The 20,240-nt window shown below is 42.8% G+C and overlaps 1 protein-coding gene across 4 annotated transcripts in view; it reads left to right on the plus strand.

The window, feature by feature from the left end:
• The first annotated feature begins 1,012 nt into the window (after positions 1-1,012).
• BAALC (BAALC binder of MAP3K1 and KLF4) overlaps positions 1,013-20,240 on the plus strand; it is a 97,715-nt gene continuing 78,487 nt past the window's right edge. Inside the window, exon 1 of one of the 4 annotated variants that reach the window (XM_063669017.1) lies at positions 1,013-1,383. In XM_063669017.1, the coding sequence (XP_063525087.1) occupies positions 1,224-1,383 (160 nt within the window). In that variant the 5' untranslated portion in view covers positions 1,013-1,223. The remainder of the gene's footprint in view (positions 1,384-20,240) is intronic. The other 3 variants (XM_054498272.2, XM_063669016.1, XM_054498270.2) reach the window with 3 other exon arrangements.

The following is a 20,240-nucleotide window of genomic DNA, read 5'->3' on the forward strand; positions in this document are numbered from 1 at the left end:
TACATACAATGGATAATATACAAAATATATTATATATGTATTATGTCTACTAGAACAGTCTTTTGCCACAATAGGAATTTAGTAAATATATATTAATTGAACGAATGAATGAATATGATACTTAATACCATATTCTAGCAGAGCTTGGTCATTGAAGAGTTATTCTTCCAAACCCTTCCCTTTCCTACCCGCCTCTTGAAGGCTAAGAAGATTTTCATCTTTCACCACCTGTTCTGGATTCTTGGAACAGGTAAATTCGTTGGCCTACCCAAGTCTGAGCTCTAGGTCTGAACCCGCATGGACCTGAGGGTGCACCAGGAAAAGAAAGGCTGACAACTGGATCCCGGGAATGTCAAGGCTACCCTGGGCTTGGACGGACCGGCCATGCCTCCAAGCCCCGCCCAGAGAGGGGGTTCAGGATGCTGCATGGTTCCAGGTGATCTATTGCTTTCTCGAGTTTAAAGTTCAGAGGATCATGAAGTCCCACAGCTGGAAGGGGTGTTAGTGACACTGCCTAGCCCAACTCTCTTAAAAATCATAGCCCCACTCCTGCCTTCCCAAATCAGATACGACAGGCATAGGCTCTGACTGTTCCTTAAGTCTTAGTGGCAATACTCTCTGGCCAGTTTTGCGGGGTTGCTCCCAGTTCCGTTGCTTTTGTAACAGGTGGCCAGAAAGCTTGGGGTCCCATGATAAGAGTTTCAGTTCTTTCCAGGATGGATGGAAAGAAGGAAGGAAGGATGGATGGATGAATGAATGAGTGGGTGAGCGGATGGATGGATGGATGGATGGATAGATGGGCCAGAGACTGGGAACCGTAATTCCGGCCAGACGGGTCCGAGCCCCTTGGGAGCCCCAGCCCTCCTCCGGCTGCGGGGCCGCTGCTCCTGCTCCCGGGCCGGCACGAGGTCCTGAGGGAGGGGGCGGGCAAGCGGGAGCCCTGGGGCGGCCAGGGCGCGGGGAGGGAGGACGGGGCGGTGGGGACCGGAGGGGAGGGAGGGCCTTGGAGGCGGAGAGGAGGGACGGGCGGGGAGAGGGCCCGGCCGAGGGGCGGCGGGCACCGAGGGAGCTCTGCGCGGCTGCAGCGCGGGCGGGAGCGGGGACTCGATGTCGCCGCCGCCGCCGCCGCCGCCTCCTTGAGGGCCGGGGCTGCGCCTCCGGGGCTGAGCTGCCGCCAGAGCCGACAGCCCAGCAGCCGCCGGGCGCTCCCGCGGCGCAGGAGGATGGGCTGCGGCGGGAGCCGGGCGGATGCCATCGAGCCCCGCTACTACGAGAGCTGGACCCGGGAGACAGAATCCACCTGGCTCACCTACACCGACTCGGACGCGTCGCCCAGCGCCGCCGCCCCAGACAGCGGCCCCGAAGCGGGCGGCCTGCACTCGGGTAAGTGGCCCGGCGCCTGCAGACCCTCGCCCGCCCGCTACCCCGGGCGCCTTGGCCCGATCACTGAGAGAGGAGCCAGTTCCCTGAGGAATTGATGGCGCGGCGGGAGTGGCTGGGAGGAAGCAGAGGCAGGACCTGCCAGCTGATCGGTGGACAGACGCAAGCCCAGGGAGCGGGGTCGACCAGAGCCCCTTACCGAAGGCCGCGCCGATCCCCCAGCTTCAGGCAGCCCAACGCTGTTTGGCCTGGTCCAAAGCTTGCTCGCTGGTCGGGAGACCGGTGGGTGGGAGGACAGCCCACCTCCTCCGCACACATATCCCTCAGCCACCCACCCCCTGATCCGCCCGGGGCCGCCTCCGCCCCTCTTTGGCCCATCTGCCATGCCCTGGCCACCTGCGTACCCAGCCGGGTGACTTCTCATCCACTGGCCACCTGGTGCCCCTCTCTCCCTGGATTTATACACAAGGCGCCTGCCTGGGATCGCCTGGGTGGAGTCTTTCTTGTCGCTTCCCCTTTTCTCCCTCATTTCCCTCTAGGAAATGAGCCCACTCGCGGGCTTCAAAGGCCAGAATCCCAGTTTAGGTCAAAATAAATGCACGCCCGCCCCATCGCTAGTTCTGCACTTTAGGTTACTTTTGAAGCAGTTGTTCCATAGCAAAGGACTTCTCTCCCTACCCTATGGTGTCCCAATGCTTTGTAGGAGGCAGGGCATACACGTGGATTTTGACTATAAATTAAATACTCTTGCCTAGGTCATTCCTCATCCAGCAGAAATCTGATAAAAGGAGATGCAAAGAATTGTCTGGTCAGGTCATAAGTCAGGATTTTTTTTTTTTTTTAGCATAACAAGTAATCATAGTGCAGAGATGCAAACTGTTGCCACAGACTGACCTTTAATCATAAACATATTGGTGACATTAAAAGGAAAAAATCTCACTACTTATTACATGGATGTTGTCCAAAGCTAGGTCAATATTTGGATAAAAATGTTTTAAGTGTTTCTTCACCCACTGATGTTATTAGCATTTTTGAATAATGAAATCTAAAATGGAAAATAGGGTTAATTTGAAGCATAATGTATATCACATGGAGGAGGAAGGAAATGCGAATTACTTTTACAAGGTTAAGAATCTTAAATCCATGCCTACTAAGTAAGAGCTGTCACTTTAATCAAGAATAGGTTTCTCCATTTTTAAGGACCAAAGCTGGCTCCTTTTCCACATTAACTTTGTGACTTGGTTTTATTTTAAAATTGAGGACTGTCTGTGAAAGCTGTACAATACATTACACTATATTTGTCTCTAGTTTTTCTGACTCACAGTGGCAATCATAATGGTTATTTTGTATTGCCAATGCTTTTAGCAAGTTACCAAATGGTGTGTTGGCTGAATTCAGTGTCAGCATGAGGATAGATATGAGCCTTTCAGAGGGACCTGGTAAATGTTAGATGTGACAGAGTTTCCCAAGGAGGTGTGGTACTTCTCAGCAGAGAGTCAAAGGCCAGAGATGTACTCCAAAGAAATAAGGGTGAAAAGATCTAGCATGAAAAAAAATAATAAAAATAATAAACAACCAAAACCCCGTAAGTACAGCTTTAAGAAATGGTTGCCGTGGTGACTGGGAGTATATGGTGTGTGTGTGTGTGTGTGTGTGTGTGTGTATGTGCGTATATGCATATGTATGGGTATGAAAGAGTTATTATGGGATGGCTCTATATGTACATACATGTTCCTCACAACTTTCCTGACACTTCTTGATTTATTACTCTGCCATACTATTTCATATCCCATCCATCATGAGATCTGGTCCCTGCAACAGTTGGGGCCTGGGACAGACACACTCATTCATGGCACCCTGACAAACATGGGCCAGCCCTGCCAGACAGGTGGTCCTGAAGGCCTGCATCCTCCAGAGGAGAAGCTCCACTTAAGCCCCAGGACAGCACCCTGAAATTGGCAAGACGCTTGTATGGGCAGGGTCATTTTAATTCCCTAGGAATTTCTGTTAGCCTCAGGGGAGAGGGATATTTCTGAAGATCAAGATTAAATCAAGGCCTTCCTTGGGAGTGTACTGGTATTCCCTAGGGCCTTTGGGAATGGCTTGACTTCTGTGGGTTTTTCAGACTGGGAGCTGGTCATCTTTAGTCAGAATGGGTCATCTGTGAAAGCTACAGATCTCCTGGGTTTCAGCCACCCTGGGAGATTGGCCAGGATTCTGTATTCCTTTCATTTCTCTGCCCCCTCACTTCCACCTCACCCATCCCCTGCCAATGCTTTACTCATGATTTTACCCCCAAGCTGCTGGGGGACAACTAATAGCCCCCAGTGGCTGCGTTGTGATAGGAGGCCAGAATATCACGTTTTCCTGTTTACAGAAGTTGTTTTCTGATGGGAGAGGTGGGTAGGAGTAAATGAAAGAGCTAGATTCAGGAGAGTCCAGACTGTGAAATCAACAAAAATGGCTTCACTACTAGAATTCTAGAGCTGGAGAAGGTCTCTGGAAGTCAGCCATGTGAGGCAAATGAGACTCTCAGGGGAATCATCCCCATCTGAACACTCCTTCAACCACTCACAGACTTTACCCTCAGTTCCCAAGAATCCCTTCTTTCTGGGACCTTAGTGATTCTCCTTTGGTGTCAAACTGAAGCCACCTTTTCTCCTGGCTACTTCAGGACTTTTGAGGACTAGGGGAGAAGCTAATTCATCTTTGCATCTTCTGTGCTGAACACATCTGGGACTTTGTAAAAGTTTTCAGAATGAATGGATGCTCTGTCTGAACTTGTCCTCCATCCTGTCAGCTCTTCCTAGAGCCCCTTCTGCCTCTTCTTTGCAGTCCTTGCTACTGAGGTTTTCCCACTTGAATCAATTAGGCTAAATTCTCCCAACAGCTTTTCTGATCACACAACTTCCTTTAAAAAGTTCTCCCCAACTTTACCCTACTCCATTCAAACACCTGGCCCAACCCAAAGATTCCATTTCTTCTGTAGCCTCCCTGAACCCACAACCTCAACTCCACAAACATGTCTGTCCAAGAGAAGTCCCATTTAATCATATCTGCTTTTAAATCTCACTTGTCTTTCTCTTAGCCCAATCCAGATTGAGGGTGTGTCACATGACAGGTGTTCAGCAAATATTTGTTGAATGAATTTTGAATTTCACTGCAGGGAGGGGGCATGTTTTTCTCCCAGTTCCACAAAGAAGAGGGTTTCTTGCATCTTCTTCTTACTCAAAAAGTGATCCTGAGTCTGTGGTTCCTGTTTTTGGAGATCATCTCCACTACTCAGTGGAACTGAATTAATTTTTTAGATTTGACTGTTATGTAGGCTAGAATTTAAGACCTAGCTGAAGCCATGGTATGTGATATCCATTGCTTTCCTGTGTCACCAAAGTCTGTCCCTCTGTTACAGAAGGAAATTAAATTGGTCTGACATAATTTAATCCTCATAAAATCAGTCTGCTGGATTGATTTTTCATTCTGTTGCCTGGTGGGGGTCTCTAAGGAGAAAGGAAGTCTCTGAAGTTGCCATGACCCAACCTAGCTCAGTCATTCCATTCATTAATAACTTCCTAGCTTCATCTCAGTGTAATCACAAGCCCCATAAATTGCATCCTTAAGCACACTTTTTTTCTAATTTCTCCAGAGAAAACATTTCAAAACTTTCTAAAGAACTTCTACTTTATATTTTTAAATTGCTAAATAATTGTCTTAGTATAATAGAGGTTTGCAGAATTACAGACAGCAAAATGATTTACCTAAATAAACTGAAAGATAGTCAAATAAAATGGACAGCATTCAATATTACCATCACCCGTCATTTATTAATGACCTACCAGGGCCTGGTGCTTTATTGGGCACTTTGAATTTTCTCATTGAATCCTCACTTCAGGAATGAGGCAGGAACTATAACCACCCTCCTTTTACAAGTGAGGAAATGAGGCTGGAAGTCTGCAAGTAACTTTTCCCAGTTCCAGCCTGGAACCTAGCTCTATCCATTTCCAAAGCCTCTACTCCTAAATACTGCCTTCCTGATTAATAGGGGATATGCTATGAAATCCTTGATTTTACAGTTCACGAAACTCAAAGGCAAGTCTGATCTCTTGATATTCTACTCTGATCTCAGACAGCACAATTTTCTTCTGTATCATCTCTAAGGATGGAATATCTTTTCCCTAAGGAAGGAGGCTTTCCCATACCTTTATGGAGCAGTTCTCTTGTGAGACTCTTCCTGCTTCCTTGTAATTTCTATCCGGTGAACTCCAGACCTGTGTGATCAAGTCTTGCACAGACAACTCTTCCAATATTTGAAGATGGCTGTCACATCTCTTACCATTGGTCTTCCAGGCCAAGTACGTACAGTTCCTTCAATCACTTCTCACACCTCATGTAGGCCTGACCACATTCTCTAAATACGCTACTCGGTTTGTCAAAGTCCCTCTTGATACAAGGGACCTATGGCTAACTCCAAGCTACTGATGTCAGCTGAATGGCATAGGGCAATACGAGGTGTGCTATGATATGGTCATTGAACAAACCTCTCTTGGTGCATGTAAAATCAGGTTAGGATTTGTTTGTTTTCCTGCTGTTGTTGTTGCCATATTACCTTGATGACTCACATTAAGCTTATGATTAGTTAAAATCCTTAGATCTTTCTTTATAATCAAATTTAAGTTCTATGACATCAAGGACATTGTATTTTCTCTGCTATGTACTCAGCACCTGGTACAGTGACTAGAACATAGGTGGCGCTCAATAAATGTTTGTTGAATGAATGAATTTCTTTCCTTATGAATCCTGAATTGGTATAATTGACTTCAGTAACCCAAATAAGGAATTTTTGCATTTATTTCTGTTAAATTTCATCTTATTGGTTTCAGTTTAACGTTTAAATTTGCTGACCTTGATTCATTTTGATAGAGCTATGAAAACAATATTCTAGGTCTTTGTTTCTCTGTGTTGATAGAATAAGATAAAAGACATGTCTTTTTTTGCTCTTTTGTTCACTGAATAGACATTTGGCACAAAGATGACCTGAAGAAGTTACTATTATAGGGAAGACAAACATAAAAGTGGACACCGTTCAGGTCAGCATGGTCCATAGTCCATACTAGAAGGGCATGGAGGAAAGCATTAGAGGCATTCAGGAACTAAGCAGTTTTTTCTGCCTAGGGAGGGGTCAGTGTGTATACAGACCCCTGCAGGAGCCCAGCAGAGGAAGGGGGACTGCCCCAGCCAACCTTCCCACCCTGGAGAGGAACAGGAGGGCAGCCCAGCTGGCCTGACTCCATCCCCGAGAGTGAGAGCACCTGTGGAGAGGACAGCCAGGGCTTCCTGGTGGATAAACCCCCTCCACCCACAACCCAGCTGCCTTGACTTACCTGTTACCACTTGTGGTTCTATCTTTGAATAACTAGTGATTAATGTCTGCTTCCCTCAAGGATGACTGTTGGGTTTGGTAAGGCAAGGGTTCTGTTGGGTTAGATAAGGGGTCATTTCACACACAGTCCTATCCCTGTACCTAACGCTGTTCTGGCTACATTAGGACCCTGAGTAATTTCTCACAAATGAATAAATCTAAAACTTCGGTTTGTCAATTTCTTCTTGTAGACCCCAGAGATGATGTTCTCTTTCCTCATCAGTTCTCTCTGCTCAACTTTTTGTTGTCTGTGTGATGGGCTGCATAGTAAGAAAACATCCCCACCTTCCTTACACCCCTTTTGCCAAACACAAGCCTCTTTGTTATAAGTTGTTTCTTAAAATCACTGCAAGAGACAAGTGGTAACAAACCTAGGCAGTTTGTAAAGGTTTAGGAAGCCTCATGTTCCCATGTCCCTTGTCTCCTGGGCAGAGTATCATGTTGTGCCATTGGCTCTCCAGACACTTTGAGAGTCTAGTGATGGTACCTGTCACACTGCATTGCCAGGGCTTGGTCATTCCTCTGTCTCTCTAGTTAGTCTGTGAGCTCTTCCAGGTTGGGGACCACATGATTGACATTTGCATGCCTGGCATCTTCCACGCATTTGTTGAATGACTGTGAAAATGAATAAATGAATGAATGATCTAGCTGTGCAAATAAAGCTTAGTCTGTCATTCTTATAACCTCTTTCCTGAGTCTCATCTTAGATGCTTTTGTCTTAGATATCAGTCCATTGAACCTTGTCTTCATTAGACATTAGATAAAGCAATTCCAACCCTAGCCAAAGATGAATTTAAGGTGACTCCACTGCAGGATGTAGTAGTATCCTAAGTGCATTCCAGAATTTCCTCCAGAATATGTAGAAAGAATGAATAAGACCTACTATTTGATAGCACAATGGGATGACAATAGTCAATAATAACTTAACTGCATATTTTAAAATAATTTAAAGAGTGTAATTGGATTGTATGTAACTCAAAGGATAAATGCAGATTTTTTTTTCCGCAAAAAATATTGTAGAATTTTTTTTTTTTTTTTTTTTGCAAAAAACATTGCAGATTTTTTTTTTCCTCGATTAATAGGCCCTGGTGGGAAGAACCTAGTCTTCTTTGAGTCGGAAAGCGGTCTTTTCCTGGCTCATCCTGCACTCAGCAATCCCTCAGGTTTGGACTCCTGGAGGTCCAACCTTCACCCTGGGATCTGTGCACCTGTGATCCACAGCATCTTCCTGCTGATAAAGCCATTCTGCCCTTGTGAAGTTGGGTGTCAAAACCTGTTCTTGGACAATGGTGCTGTGCCATTCATCGCAGGAGCCCTCCCATGTCAGGCCTACAGCCTCGAGACACTCTCAGCAGACCTTTGGCCTCTGCTGCAAAATCCTATCCCTATAAAGACTCCTTCAGAGCCTCTCTGGCCAGTCTATATGCCACATTTACTCTCCTCTGCAGAGCAGACTTGAGGGGTTTACCCTGAGCCCAATCATGATATAGTTCCTGCTAGCTTGGCTACCAGGAACGCTTGCTTCCTCACATGCCTGACTCCCATTCTGTCTCATGCCCAACCACAGCCATCTCTTGAGAATGTTGTTCTTTTAGAATGTTGTTATGTGCTGATTTGTGTCTCCCCCAATTCACATGTTGAAGCCCTAACCCTCCCTCTACCCCAGTACCTCAGAATGTGACCTTATTTGGAAAGAGAATCTTTAAAGAGGTAATCAAGTTGAAATGAGTTCATTAGGGTGGGCCCTAATCCAGAATGACTGGTGTTCTTATGAAAAGGGGAAATTTGGAGACAGAGACAGACACACAGGGAGAACTCCATGTGGAGATGAAGGCAGAGACCGGTGATGCTGCCACCAGCCAAGGAGCACCAAAGTCCACTGAAAACCACTGGAAGCTCAGAGAGAGGCAGGGGACAGATTCTCCCTCAGGGCCTCCAGAAGGAACCAACCCTGCTGATATCTTTTTTCATTTTTAATTTCTGTGGGTACATAGTAGGTGTATGTATGTATGGAGCACATGAGATGTTTTGATACAGGCATGCAATGTGAAATAAGCACATCATGGAGAATGGGGTATCCATCACCTCAAGCATTTATCTTTCAAGTTGCAAACAATCCAGTTATACTTTGTTATTTTAAAATGTACGATTAAGTTATTATTGACTATAGTCACCTTATTGTGCTATCAAATAGTAGGTCTCATTCATTCTTTCTGCCTTTTTTTGTTTGTTTGTTTTTTGTAACCGGCCTGCTGATATCTTGCTCCTGGACTTCTGGCCTCCAGAACTGGGAAACAGCAGGTTTCCGTTGTTTAAGCCATGCGGTTTGTGGCACTTTGTTATGGCAGCCCTAGCAAACTAATGCAAGTGTGTTTATGAGCACTAACACTGTGAACATTTGGAAATAATAAGAGAGACGGATTTCCACTGTTACTTCCTCACACTTTTTTCTGAGATTGGACCTATTTCCTGGCTGTTTAGATTCAAATAGCATTTATTTGAATCTACTATTTGCATTTACTATATGTGCGAATTTTTCTTTTTGACATTAGTTTATATCACCCTCCGAAATAACCTCATAAACCATTGTTCTCATCACTTGCCAGATGAGGAGCTGAGATTCAGTGAGATGAAGAAACTGAGCCAGGCTACCAGCTTGGAAGTGGGAGAGCTGGGATCAGAATTCAGGTCTCTTGTTTCTGAATTCAGGGCAGGGTCCATTGTGCTGTGCTGCTAAGCACGAATGTAGTACCCTCCCCCACCCCATCTGCCTTGGGCTTTTCTGAAAATATTAACCATTTAGCGTGGGAGCCTCCTGCCAGCGTTTACAAGGCTGAGTCCCGCAGCTCTGCGGTGCTTACACTGCCCTCTCCCTGTGCTGTGTGCCCGTGCTGCTCCAATCTCCATCTCCACAGAAAGGGTTGCAGGAGGTGCCCCAGGTGTCACCTGCATCCCAGTCACCTGACAGGCCCATTAAACAGGAACAGTCTTTTGGCAGAATCATATTTTTTTTCTGGTTTCAAATGCAGTGCATGCTCCTAATTAAACATTTAGAAAATGTAGCAAAAGCACACAGAGGAAAATAATGCCTCTCTCATCATTTAGGTTTCATCTTTCAGGTCCCATGAAGACGATGCTGTATTTATATCTTATGTGAAGGTGATGTTTAAAATTCGGGATGGGGGGATGGGAAAAATTCCTCAAACTGCTTGGAAGCTCAAAAACCAAGAAAAATTATTTTTGTTCATTTTCGTATTTAGGAAACTATATGGAGGTAGTGGGAGCCCAAGTCTAGTTTGAATGGAGGAAGAGAAAGGGGGAAAGGTCATGGAGAAGTAAAGGGATTTTTCTTTTTTTCTTTCAATACTGGGCAAATATACTTGAATTCAGGCAAATTACATACCAGGTAATTACTGTAGGTAATTCCTCCATGTTTCCCTCTTACCTCCCCCTCAAGCCCCCACAATAGGCTCAGGCTGAGTATGCTGTTCCATATTTTTCCTAGCTGTTTTCTGGGATTTATTCTCTTTATGGGTTGTATTAGTCCGTTTTCATGCTGCCGATAAAGACACACCTGAGACTGGGTAATTTATAAGGAAAAAGAGGTTTAATGGACTCACAGTTCCATGTGGCTGGGGAGGCCTCACAATTATGGTAGAAGATGAAAGGCACATCTCACATGGCAGCAGACAAGAGAAGAGAGCTTGTGCAGGGAAACTCCCCTTTATAAAACCATCAGATCTCATGAGACTTATTCACTATCATGAGAACAGCATGGGAAAGACCCACCCCCATGATTCAATTACCTCCCACCAGGTCCCTCCCACAACACGTGGGAATTGTGGGAGCTACAATTCAAGATGAGATTTGGGTGGGGACACAGCCAAACCATATCATGGATATAGAAACGTGGCTCTGTGTGTGTGTGTGTGTGTGTGTGTGTGTGTGTGTCTGTGTGTATGGCTGGGTGTGTCTGTGTGTGTGTGTGTGTGTGTGTGTGCAGGGACCAGCTTTCTGAGTCTCAAATGCCCATGAGGTCAGACAGGTTGGCTGCCCAGAGCTGTGGCTGGTACCACTCCATACGCTTCCAGCTCTAGGTCTTTGTGTCAGATGGGATAGGTACCTAATGTCTGCCTACATCTCACCATGTGGCTTCTATGTAATGAAGCAAAGCCAAAAGTCTGGGTAGGTTTTTCTTAATCTAACACAATCTGCTTTACAAATGATGCCAGCTTCTCCTAGATTCTGGGATTAGGTTGCCTACCAGTCTTCACTTGTGGTGATGTTGTGAGTCTTGGTCTTTTTCTATGTCTTCACGGGCATTTTAGTGGGCAGTTAGGCAAAGCTGATGCCCTTTGGCCTGGAAATCCAACCCAGGGATTCTTGACCTTCTTCTCTAAGCCATTATCCTGAATTCTGATACACCCACACCCACAGGATCACCCAGCCAGATCCGGTCTCTGTTTACAATTTCGTACACTTCCTCCCCAACTAGTGAGCCAGCTTTTAATGAGCATCATGACCTGGGGTCCCTGGGCCTCGACCTGCTATCTTCATCCATCACCCTCACTGTTACTTTGTTTGGAGATAATATAATAGTGTTGTTAAGGAATTTGATTTTTTTTTTTTTTTTGGTTGAGATGGAGTCTCACTCTGTCACCCAGGCTGGAGTTCAGTGGCTCAATCTTAGCTCACTGCAACCTCTGCCTCCCGGGTTCAAGCGATTTTCCTCCCTCAGCCTCCCGAGTAGCTGGGACTTCAGGCAACTGCCACCACGCCCAGCTAATTTTTTGTATTTTTAGTAGAGATGGGGTTTCACCGTGTTAGCCAGGATGGTCTTAATCTCCTGACTTCGTGATCTGCCTGCTTCGGCCTCCCAAAGTGCTGCGATTACAGGCATGAGCCACCTCGCCCGGCCTAGGAATTTGATTCTAACAACAGGCATTTATCAGCTGTGTGACCCTGAGCAAGTTTCTTAGCCTCTCCGGGTTTCAGTTTCCACATTGTAGGATGGGACTTATTGAAGAATTAATGCATTCACAAGTACGAAGTGCTTAGTGTTTCAGTGTTGTGCATTCTAGCAGCCAGGATCCCCTCACATTCTCAAGCTTGCACCAGGCTTGTCATGCCAATCTCAAACCTTGGGTCACCCTTCCCCCCTGTTCCTTACACTCTTGTTTTGGAGCTGTCCAGCATTTCTGGAAAAAGTCATGAATGTTGTGATTGCCCCATGAGGAATTCATGCTCTAGAATAATGATCTCACCACCTCTCAGCAATTGTATTCATTCCTCATTAATATGTGGTGACAGACCCCATATAATAGCCCCTGATGCTATCCTATACTTTCCCTCTGAATATCAAAAAAAAATCACAGACTTGCTGTGAATTCTCCCATTTTTCCTTCCAGTGACCCAGCATACATTCCTCTTGCCATCTGAACATTTCTAAACATCTTTAGCCATCCTTTCCTCCTAGTCTGTCCATTTGAATTCTAAGTGCACTGACAAGGTTGCTCCTTGTTGTAACCATATACAGGAACCTCACAGCAGCTCCATTTGGATGAAGGTCTACTCTGCATCTCCATGGGCCCTCCCCAAGCCCAAGCCACATCCGTCTTCCACTTGAACATCTGCCATAGCCTGCTTCCATTCATACCCTTGACAATTCATTCTTCATGTCATAGGCAGAACGATCTTTTAAAAACATATGTCAGGTCCTGTCACTCTCTTGTTTAATGCCTTCTGATAGCTTCCTTTTCTACTATGTGTAGAATAAAATCCCAGTCCCTTCCTTGGCCTCCAGGGGCCTGCATAACGAGGTCCCTGCTGATTTTCCAGCATGATTTCATTGTTTACTTTGCTCTATTTTTTGCTCAGCATGTTCCAGCCACACTTGATTCCCCTCTGTTCTCTGAATACACGGAGCCCCTTCCTGTCACAGGCCTTCACACTTGCTGGAATGTGCTTCCTCCCCACACCAGCCCCCTCTGTGTGGTTAATTCCTCTTCACCCTTTGGCTCTCAGTTCAGATGTCACCTCCTCAGAGAGACCAGCCTTCCCCAGTGGCCATCTGGTCATTTCCTTCCTAACACCACCGCCTGTCATTGTCTTGTTCATTTACTGTTTATTTCTTGACTCTCTCGCTCCAAGAGGTCAAGGATCTGACGGACTCACCCACTGTTACAGTCCAAGTGCTTAGAACAGTGCCCAGCACAGAGTAGGCACTCGGTGGATGTTTGTTGAATGAAGGGAACCCTCCTCACCTTTTGTACCAGTTAGGGATTGCATCTGGCTGCCTGAACAGAAACCAACTCCAGGAAAGGGATTTAGCCCGTGGAAGGTCTGCACAGAGGTCTGGAGGTCGGCGGCCACACCCAGTCACGGACACTGTCGAGGAGCTGGGCTCCTTTGGGTTTATTGCTCTGCCATCTTTAGTGTGTGGATTTCATCCTCATGGCTGCAAGATGCTGCACCATCGTATTTCAAATGGGAAGAAGGAGAAGGGCAGAAAGGGGCATTCTGCCTGATCTGTTCTTTATCTGTAAAATGACAGTTTTCCTAGAACCCAGTAAACTTTGCTTGGGTCTTATTGGTCAGAAGAGTATGATGTAGGTGTTCTTGTCTGCAAAGGTGTCTAGGAACTCAAGACTTTTAGCTTTTTACCCTATATTGACCAGGCATTGGATGTGGGCTTCCCCAGCAAGGGGATGTGATGTTGTGTGAGGTCATTTCCTTCCACACAGGGAACTTTCAAGCTACCCTAAAAGTATCAGGGTCCTCTTGGCAAAGGGAAAATGGGGAGAACAGATACTGGGCAGGCTGCCAGCAGAGTGGTCACTTCTTTCATCCTAAAGCTGTGGTCAGAGAGGAGAGAAGATTTCCAGGAACAAGAAGGGGGAAAGGAATTAGGTAAGTGAGGAGGGAGAGAAGTTCTGCCAGAAACCAAGGTGACATGATTGCTAGTATAACAATTTTGCCATAACAACAATAATAATATTGTTTTTAATATTTTCATGTTTCAAGTAAGTTCATAAGGTGAACATTTTCTGGAAAAACTACATGTGCTAATATTGAAATAATTTTTAAAATAATGCAATACCTTAAACTTTAATCTTTTAGAATGGTCTTTTAACTTCAGATTGTGCTGTGTACATGAAATGCATGGTGGACATTCCCTTGTCTTCTGCCTTATTTTCCTGAAAGGTTAATGCCAGCCAGAGACTGATGTGCCAGCTAATATTCCATGGCACCAATTTCCAGTTAGTGGGAACATTTGTGGGAGTCTGCTGTGCAGGGTCACACTGCTGCTCAGGCTGGGAGCTTCTGTTGGAGAAGCAGCTCACAGCCAACTGGCAAATTTACAGAGTTGACAGTGTTTTCTGTGGAAGTTCAAAAAACCCAACCTGCTGCTGTCTCTAGGGCTTGTGGACTTTAGGGCGTGAAGAAACTGGAAAGGCTTGCAGAAAATAGCAGGGCAGTTTGGGAAACTGGTCGCCATGACAACAGGGCATGGCAGCGGTTACAATGGAAGCAGAGATCGCCTGTGCACCCTTCCTGAGAGGAATGATTCAGGCTTAAGCACCTCAATAAACAACTGGCGTGTTTGAAACCAAGGCCTCATTAAATGATTACCTCCAAGAATCACTTTTCAAGGGCAGTCTTCATAGCAGTCAGGCTCACACTTTCTTGCTGGGGTGATAAGTGATGATGTACAAGCACAAACGAACACAGCTACGACCTCATGGTGTGGCTTCCATTAATTGGGTGCTCAGCATGTGCCGGGCTTTGCAGATTTATTACCTAACTCTGTTATTTCTATTTTACAGAAAGGGGTAGTCAGAGCGGTGGGATGGCTTGTCTAAGTGTACACGGGTTGGGAGCAGCGGGGTGGGGTTTGGAACTCAGGTCTGTCTCATTCTGAGCCCTTTCCTGTACACCAGCCCCTTCATGGATTGCTAGCTTCTGTCCTCACCGCCTTTCACCTAGACATTTGCAACAACTTTTGGACTAGTCTTCCCACCCCCAGTCACTCCCACTTCAATCCCCTTCACATTATTGCCAGGCGAATACTCCCAAGTACAGCTGGGATCATTATTATGTTATTCTTCTACTCAAAGCCTTTCATGATTTCCCACTATCTACTGAATACAAATGTCTTAGTGTGGAATTCAAGGCTTTCTCTCCAGCCTCTTCATGCAGCCTTTGGGGTAACAGGTGGGGCAATGGGATCAGGTGCCTCAAAGGGCATCCCACCTGATCCCACAGCCCCACCTGTCACCCCAAAAGCCTGCTGCTCCTGCCCTTCTGCTTCAGTTATGTGTTCCCTGATAGCACACACCATTTAGGACACTTACTCCCCTTTGAGTTTTCTTATTTATGATTGTGACTCATCTCTGCTATTATACTGTATACTCTTAAAGACAGAGCCGAGAAACAGACTCTGAGATAAACCCTTACTAGAGAGAGCTCTAGTAACAACACCTGTGATGTGGGCCTCTTACCTATCTCAAGCTATATATATGTATATGGAGAATAGTATAATAAACCTCCATGTACCCATCATCAGCTTCAACAATTATCAACATATTGCAAACCTTGTTTCATCTCTGCCTCCATTCCATTTCACCAATTAAACATTTTTGAAGCAAATTCCACAAGTCATGTAACTTCATCCATAAATACTTCAGTATGAATCTCTAATAAACTAGGACTCTTTAAAAATATATTAGATTGGATCATATCTATTAGATTGGACCAAAAAGATATTAGATTGGACCATTTTGTTATTTTTGTAGGTTGAAATAGTGTAATATTAGCAATTTCATATACTTCAAACTAATATATAACCACAGTACCATCATCACACCTAAAAATTAATGAAAATTTCTTAGTTCTCTAATGTAATAATAATTCAGTCAGCATCCCAGTTTCTCCAACAGGGTGAGGGGCACAGGCCAGGGCAGAGGGAGGAGTGGAATGGCTGTTGTAATAGGGGCTTCGGCTGATGCCCTGGGGAGCTCTGGAACTGGGATGGCCATTCAGCAATTGAGAAGACCGGGCCTTTTTACCCTGTATCGGCCAGGCGTTGGATGCAGGCTTCCCCCAGCAAGGAGATGTGACCTCGGGTAAGGTCATTTCCTTCCACAGGAGCAGTGCCTGGAGAGGCACTCAGTTGTGATCCTTTAGCAGGTAACTCTCCCAGCAGCTGGAGAATCTGGTGCTGCAGTCCCACAGAAAGACCTGGCAGGGGTGGGGGCTGTAATCACCTTACTCATCTTTCTGCTTGCCTAATGGCTGCATATCAGATTCACCTGGGGAATCTCAAACAAAGGTCCCACCCCTGGCACTTCTGATTTGGTAGTGGGGGTGAGACTAGAAAACCTGCAGTCTTTCCATGTTCTCTAGGTCAGTGGAGAGTGGAATTTCTTAGGTCTGGGTGGACCTGAGATTCTGCGTGTTTGACAGGCTTCCAAGTGATGCTGATGGTGCTGGTCCAGAGGTCCTAGATCAGAGGTTGGCAAACTTTTTCTGTAACGGGACAGACGGTAAATATTTTAGGCTTTGTGGGCCACGTGATTTCTTTTGCAACTACTCAACTTCTCTGTTTTTAATGCCAAAGCAGCTATAGACAATACATAAATGAACGAGTGTGTCTGCATTCCAATGCCCACTCCTGTCCTAGGTGATTTTGAAGCACAGCCAGATTTAAGTGCCACTGTCTTTAATCCCCAAGGCAGTGTGGAAGAGAGAAAAAAAGCATAGGATTTGCAGTTACTAGTCCTAGCCCTCAAAAACATCTCTAAATAGCTCAGCACATGCTGAATACTCAAATAATGTTTCTAGAATAACGAACAGACAATGAATTAATGGAATTAAGTTCATTTCTCACCATGAAGGCAGTTTTTAAAGTATCTCAGATAACATTTGTTCATCAAAGTATTAGAGATTTTATTATGCAAATCATGCTCTTGAGTTGGGTGGGATTCAGGAAGAATATGGCATCACGCAGTGTAAGGTAGAGGGTGCTTGAAGATCAATTTCATCTTCTCAAGGAGTTCTCTTTGCCTTCGGCTCTGAGGAATGTTGGGACGCCTTAATCCCTTCAGCACAGGTCACTGTTGATTTAGAGAGTTGGGTGCAGCTACCATGGCCTGAGTTGTTTTCTTAGCTGAATCAGATTCAGACAGGGCTTCTTCTGAAAGGGTGGAATGCTCTTCTAAGAGGCGTGAGGAATAATCATCTCCCTGTGTCTCTCTGAGTTTCACTTACCTTTCCTTAACTCTCAGTTATTGCCACTGGCTGTAATGCCAGAAATGAGGGTTTTTGGAAAGTCGCTGCATGTCTGCTTGGTTGTGAGTCTGGGCAGCTGATGAATGGGTTGCTGTTATGGTGTTTACTTTTCTGAATCAGGTGTTCCTTTGCAGAGGCGGGGGGCTTCCAGTCATTATGTAAGCTTTCAGAAAATACCTAATGATCTTCTTGGAGAAAAAGCACCATTTAAATAGAAGCTACTAAAATCGTTAACACAAGGACCCAGAGAGAGTGTGCCCATGCCCTTTAGCCATATTTGTCTCTTTTGCACATAAATTCAAAATTCAAACACTGACTATTCTTGGGATTCCAAAACCCTGTAGCAGTAAGCAAAAAATTAATGTGGAATGTATATGATACACAAAAAAGTTATATGAAAAGGTGATCTGAATATGTGTGTAGGTACACACACACACACACACACACACACCTCCCACACAAATGGAGATTATATCTTCAATTGAGCATCAAACACCATCTGGTTGCAATTGCTCAAAACAATTCTAGAACCCCTTAATTGTAGCCTTAGACATTTTTTAATATAACATTTCAAACATATATGAAAATTTGAAACTTTATACACACATATTTCAAGCTATATATATATTTATAATATAGAAATATATAATTATATATTATAAAATATATAATATATATTTTATATTATATATAATATATATTTTATATTTAATATAATATATACTATATATTTTATATTAACATATATAATATACTATATATTTTATATTAACATATATAATATACTATATATTTTATATTAACATATATAATATACTATATATTTTATATTTATATAATATACTATATATTTTATATTTATATAATATACTATATATTTTATATTTATATAATAGATTATATATTTTATATTTATATATAATAGATTATATATTTTATATTTATATATAATAGATTATATATTTTATATTTATATATAATAGATTATATATTTTATATTCATATATAATATATTTTTATATTAATATATTATATTTTATATTGATATATTATATTTTATATTAACATATAATATATTATATATTTTATATTAACATATAATATATTATATATTTTATATTAACATATAATATATTATATATTTTATATTAACATATGATATATTATATATTTTATATTAACATATAATATTTTATATTAATATATAATATATTATATATTTTATGTTAATATATAATATATTATATTTTATATTAATATATAATATATATTTTATATTAAGATATAATATATATTTTATATTATATATTAATATATTATAAAATATATATTAAATACATAAATTAATATAAATATTAAATATATAAATATATATTTGGAGAATAGTATATAATAAACCCCCATGTATCCATCACAGCTTCAACACATTGCAAATCTTGTTTCATCTCTGCCTCCATTCCTCTTCATCAATTGGGTAATTTTGAAGCAAATTCCGGAAGTCATGTAACTTCATCCAGGAATACTTTAGTATGAATCTCTAAGAAATTAGGACTCTTTAAAAAAGATATTGGGGCTGGCATGGTGGCTCACACCAGTAATCCCAGCACATTGGGAAGCTGAGGCAGGAGGATCACTTGAGCCTATGAGTTTGAGACCATCCTGGGCAACATAGGGAGGCCTCATCTCTACAAGAAAATTGTTTTTAAAAATTAGCGAAGCGTGGTGCTGCGTGCCTGTAGTCCCAGCTATTCTGGAGGCTGAGCCCGCTTGAGCCTGGGAGGCAGAGTTTACAGTGAGCTGAAATTACACCACTGCACTCCAGCCAGGGCAACAGAGCAAGACTCTGTTTCAAAAGAAAATTTTTAAAAAGTAAAAAGATATTGGATTGGACTATATGAAATTGTCATTTTTTATAAGTTGAAATGGTATAATATCAGCAATTCCATATGCTTCAATCTAATATATAACCACAATACCATTATCACATCTAAAATTAATGAAAATTCCTTAATTCTTAATTCTCTAATGTAATAAAAATTCAGCCAGTGCCCAGATTTTCCCAATGGTCTCATAAATATTTTTCTATCATTGGTTTGTTTGAATTGAGATACAAACAACGTCTGCATATTGTATTTGGTTTATATTTTTCTTGTTTCTTTCAGTTTATAGGTTTCCCATTTCCTCCCCTTTCCCCTTCAATTTATTTGTTGAAGAAACTGGTTGTTTTGTCTTGTAGAGTTTCTAATTTTTGGATTTTGCTGATTGCCTCCCTGTGGTGTTGTTTAAAATGTTGCTATATTCAGTTAGACAGGAGGAAAACCTGCAGGAAGGCTATTGCACAACATGGTGACTAGAGTTAATAACACTGTATTGTATAGAATAGTTCCTCCTTATCCATGGAGAATAAGTTCCAATACTTCCAGGGGATGCCTGAAGCCACAATTAGTACAAAACCCTATATATACTCTTCTTCCTTTACTTATTAAATAGAGAACTTTCACACCTTATTTTAAAGAAGCACTTTAGGGCTTCTCTTCGGCATATCAGAATTGCCAGCATCACTACTCTTGCTTTGGTGCCATTATTAAGTAAAAGAAGGGTGACTTGAATGCAAGCACCATGATACTTGGACAATTGATCTGATCACCAAGAGGGCTACAAAGTAACTAACAGGCCAATGGTGTCTACAGCCTGGATACATAGGACAAGACGTATATACAATACATACATACACATCCCAGGCAAGACAGAGCAGAACAGCAAGATATTTCATCATGCTACTCAGAATGGCACACAATTTAAAACTTATGAATTGTTTATTTCTGGAATTTTCCATTTAATATTTTTGGACTTTGGTTGACCACAGGTAACTGAAACTGCAAAAATGGAACCTGCAGGGAGGGAGGGACAACTGTATTTGAATGTTTAAAAAGTAGATTTTAAATGATCTCACCACAAAGAAAGATATCTGAGATCATGAATATGTTAATTAGCTTGATTTAGCCATTCAAGAATATATACATATATCAAAATATCATGCTGTACACCACATATAAAATTTTATTTGTCAATTTAAAAATTAATTAATTAATTGAAAAAAGTTTCTGTATTCTCTGTAAACTGATAGAACAATAGGCTTGATGGAATTCCGGTT

This window comes from Pongo pygmaeus, chromosome 7, assembly GCF_028885625.2.
Source record: "Pongo pygmaeus isolate AG05252 chromosome 7, NHGRI_mPonPyg2-v2.0_pri, whole genome shotgun sequence".
NCBI lineage: Eukaryota > Metazoa > Chordata > Mammalia > Primates > Hominidae > Pongo > Pongo pygmaeus.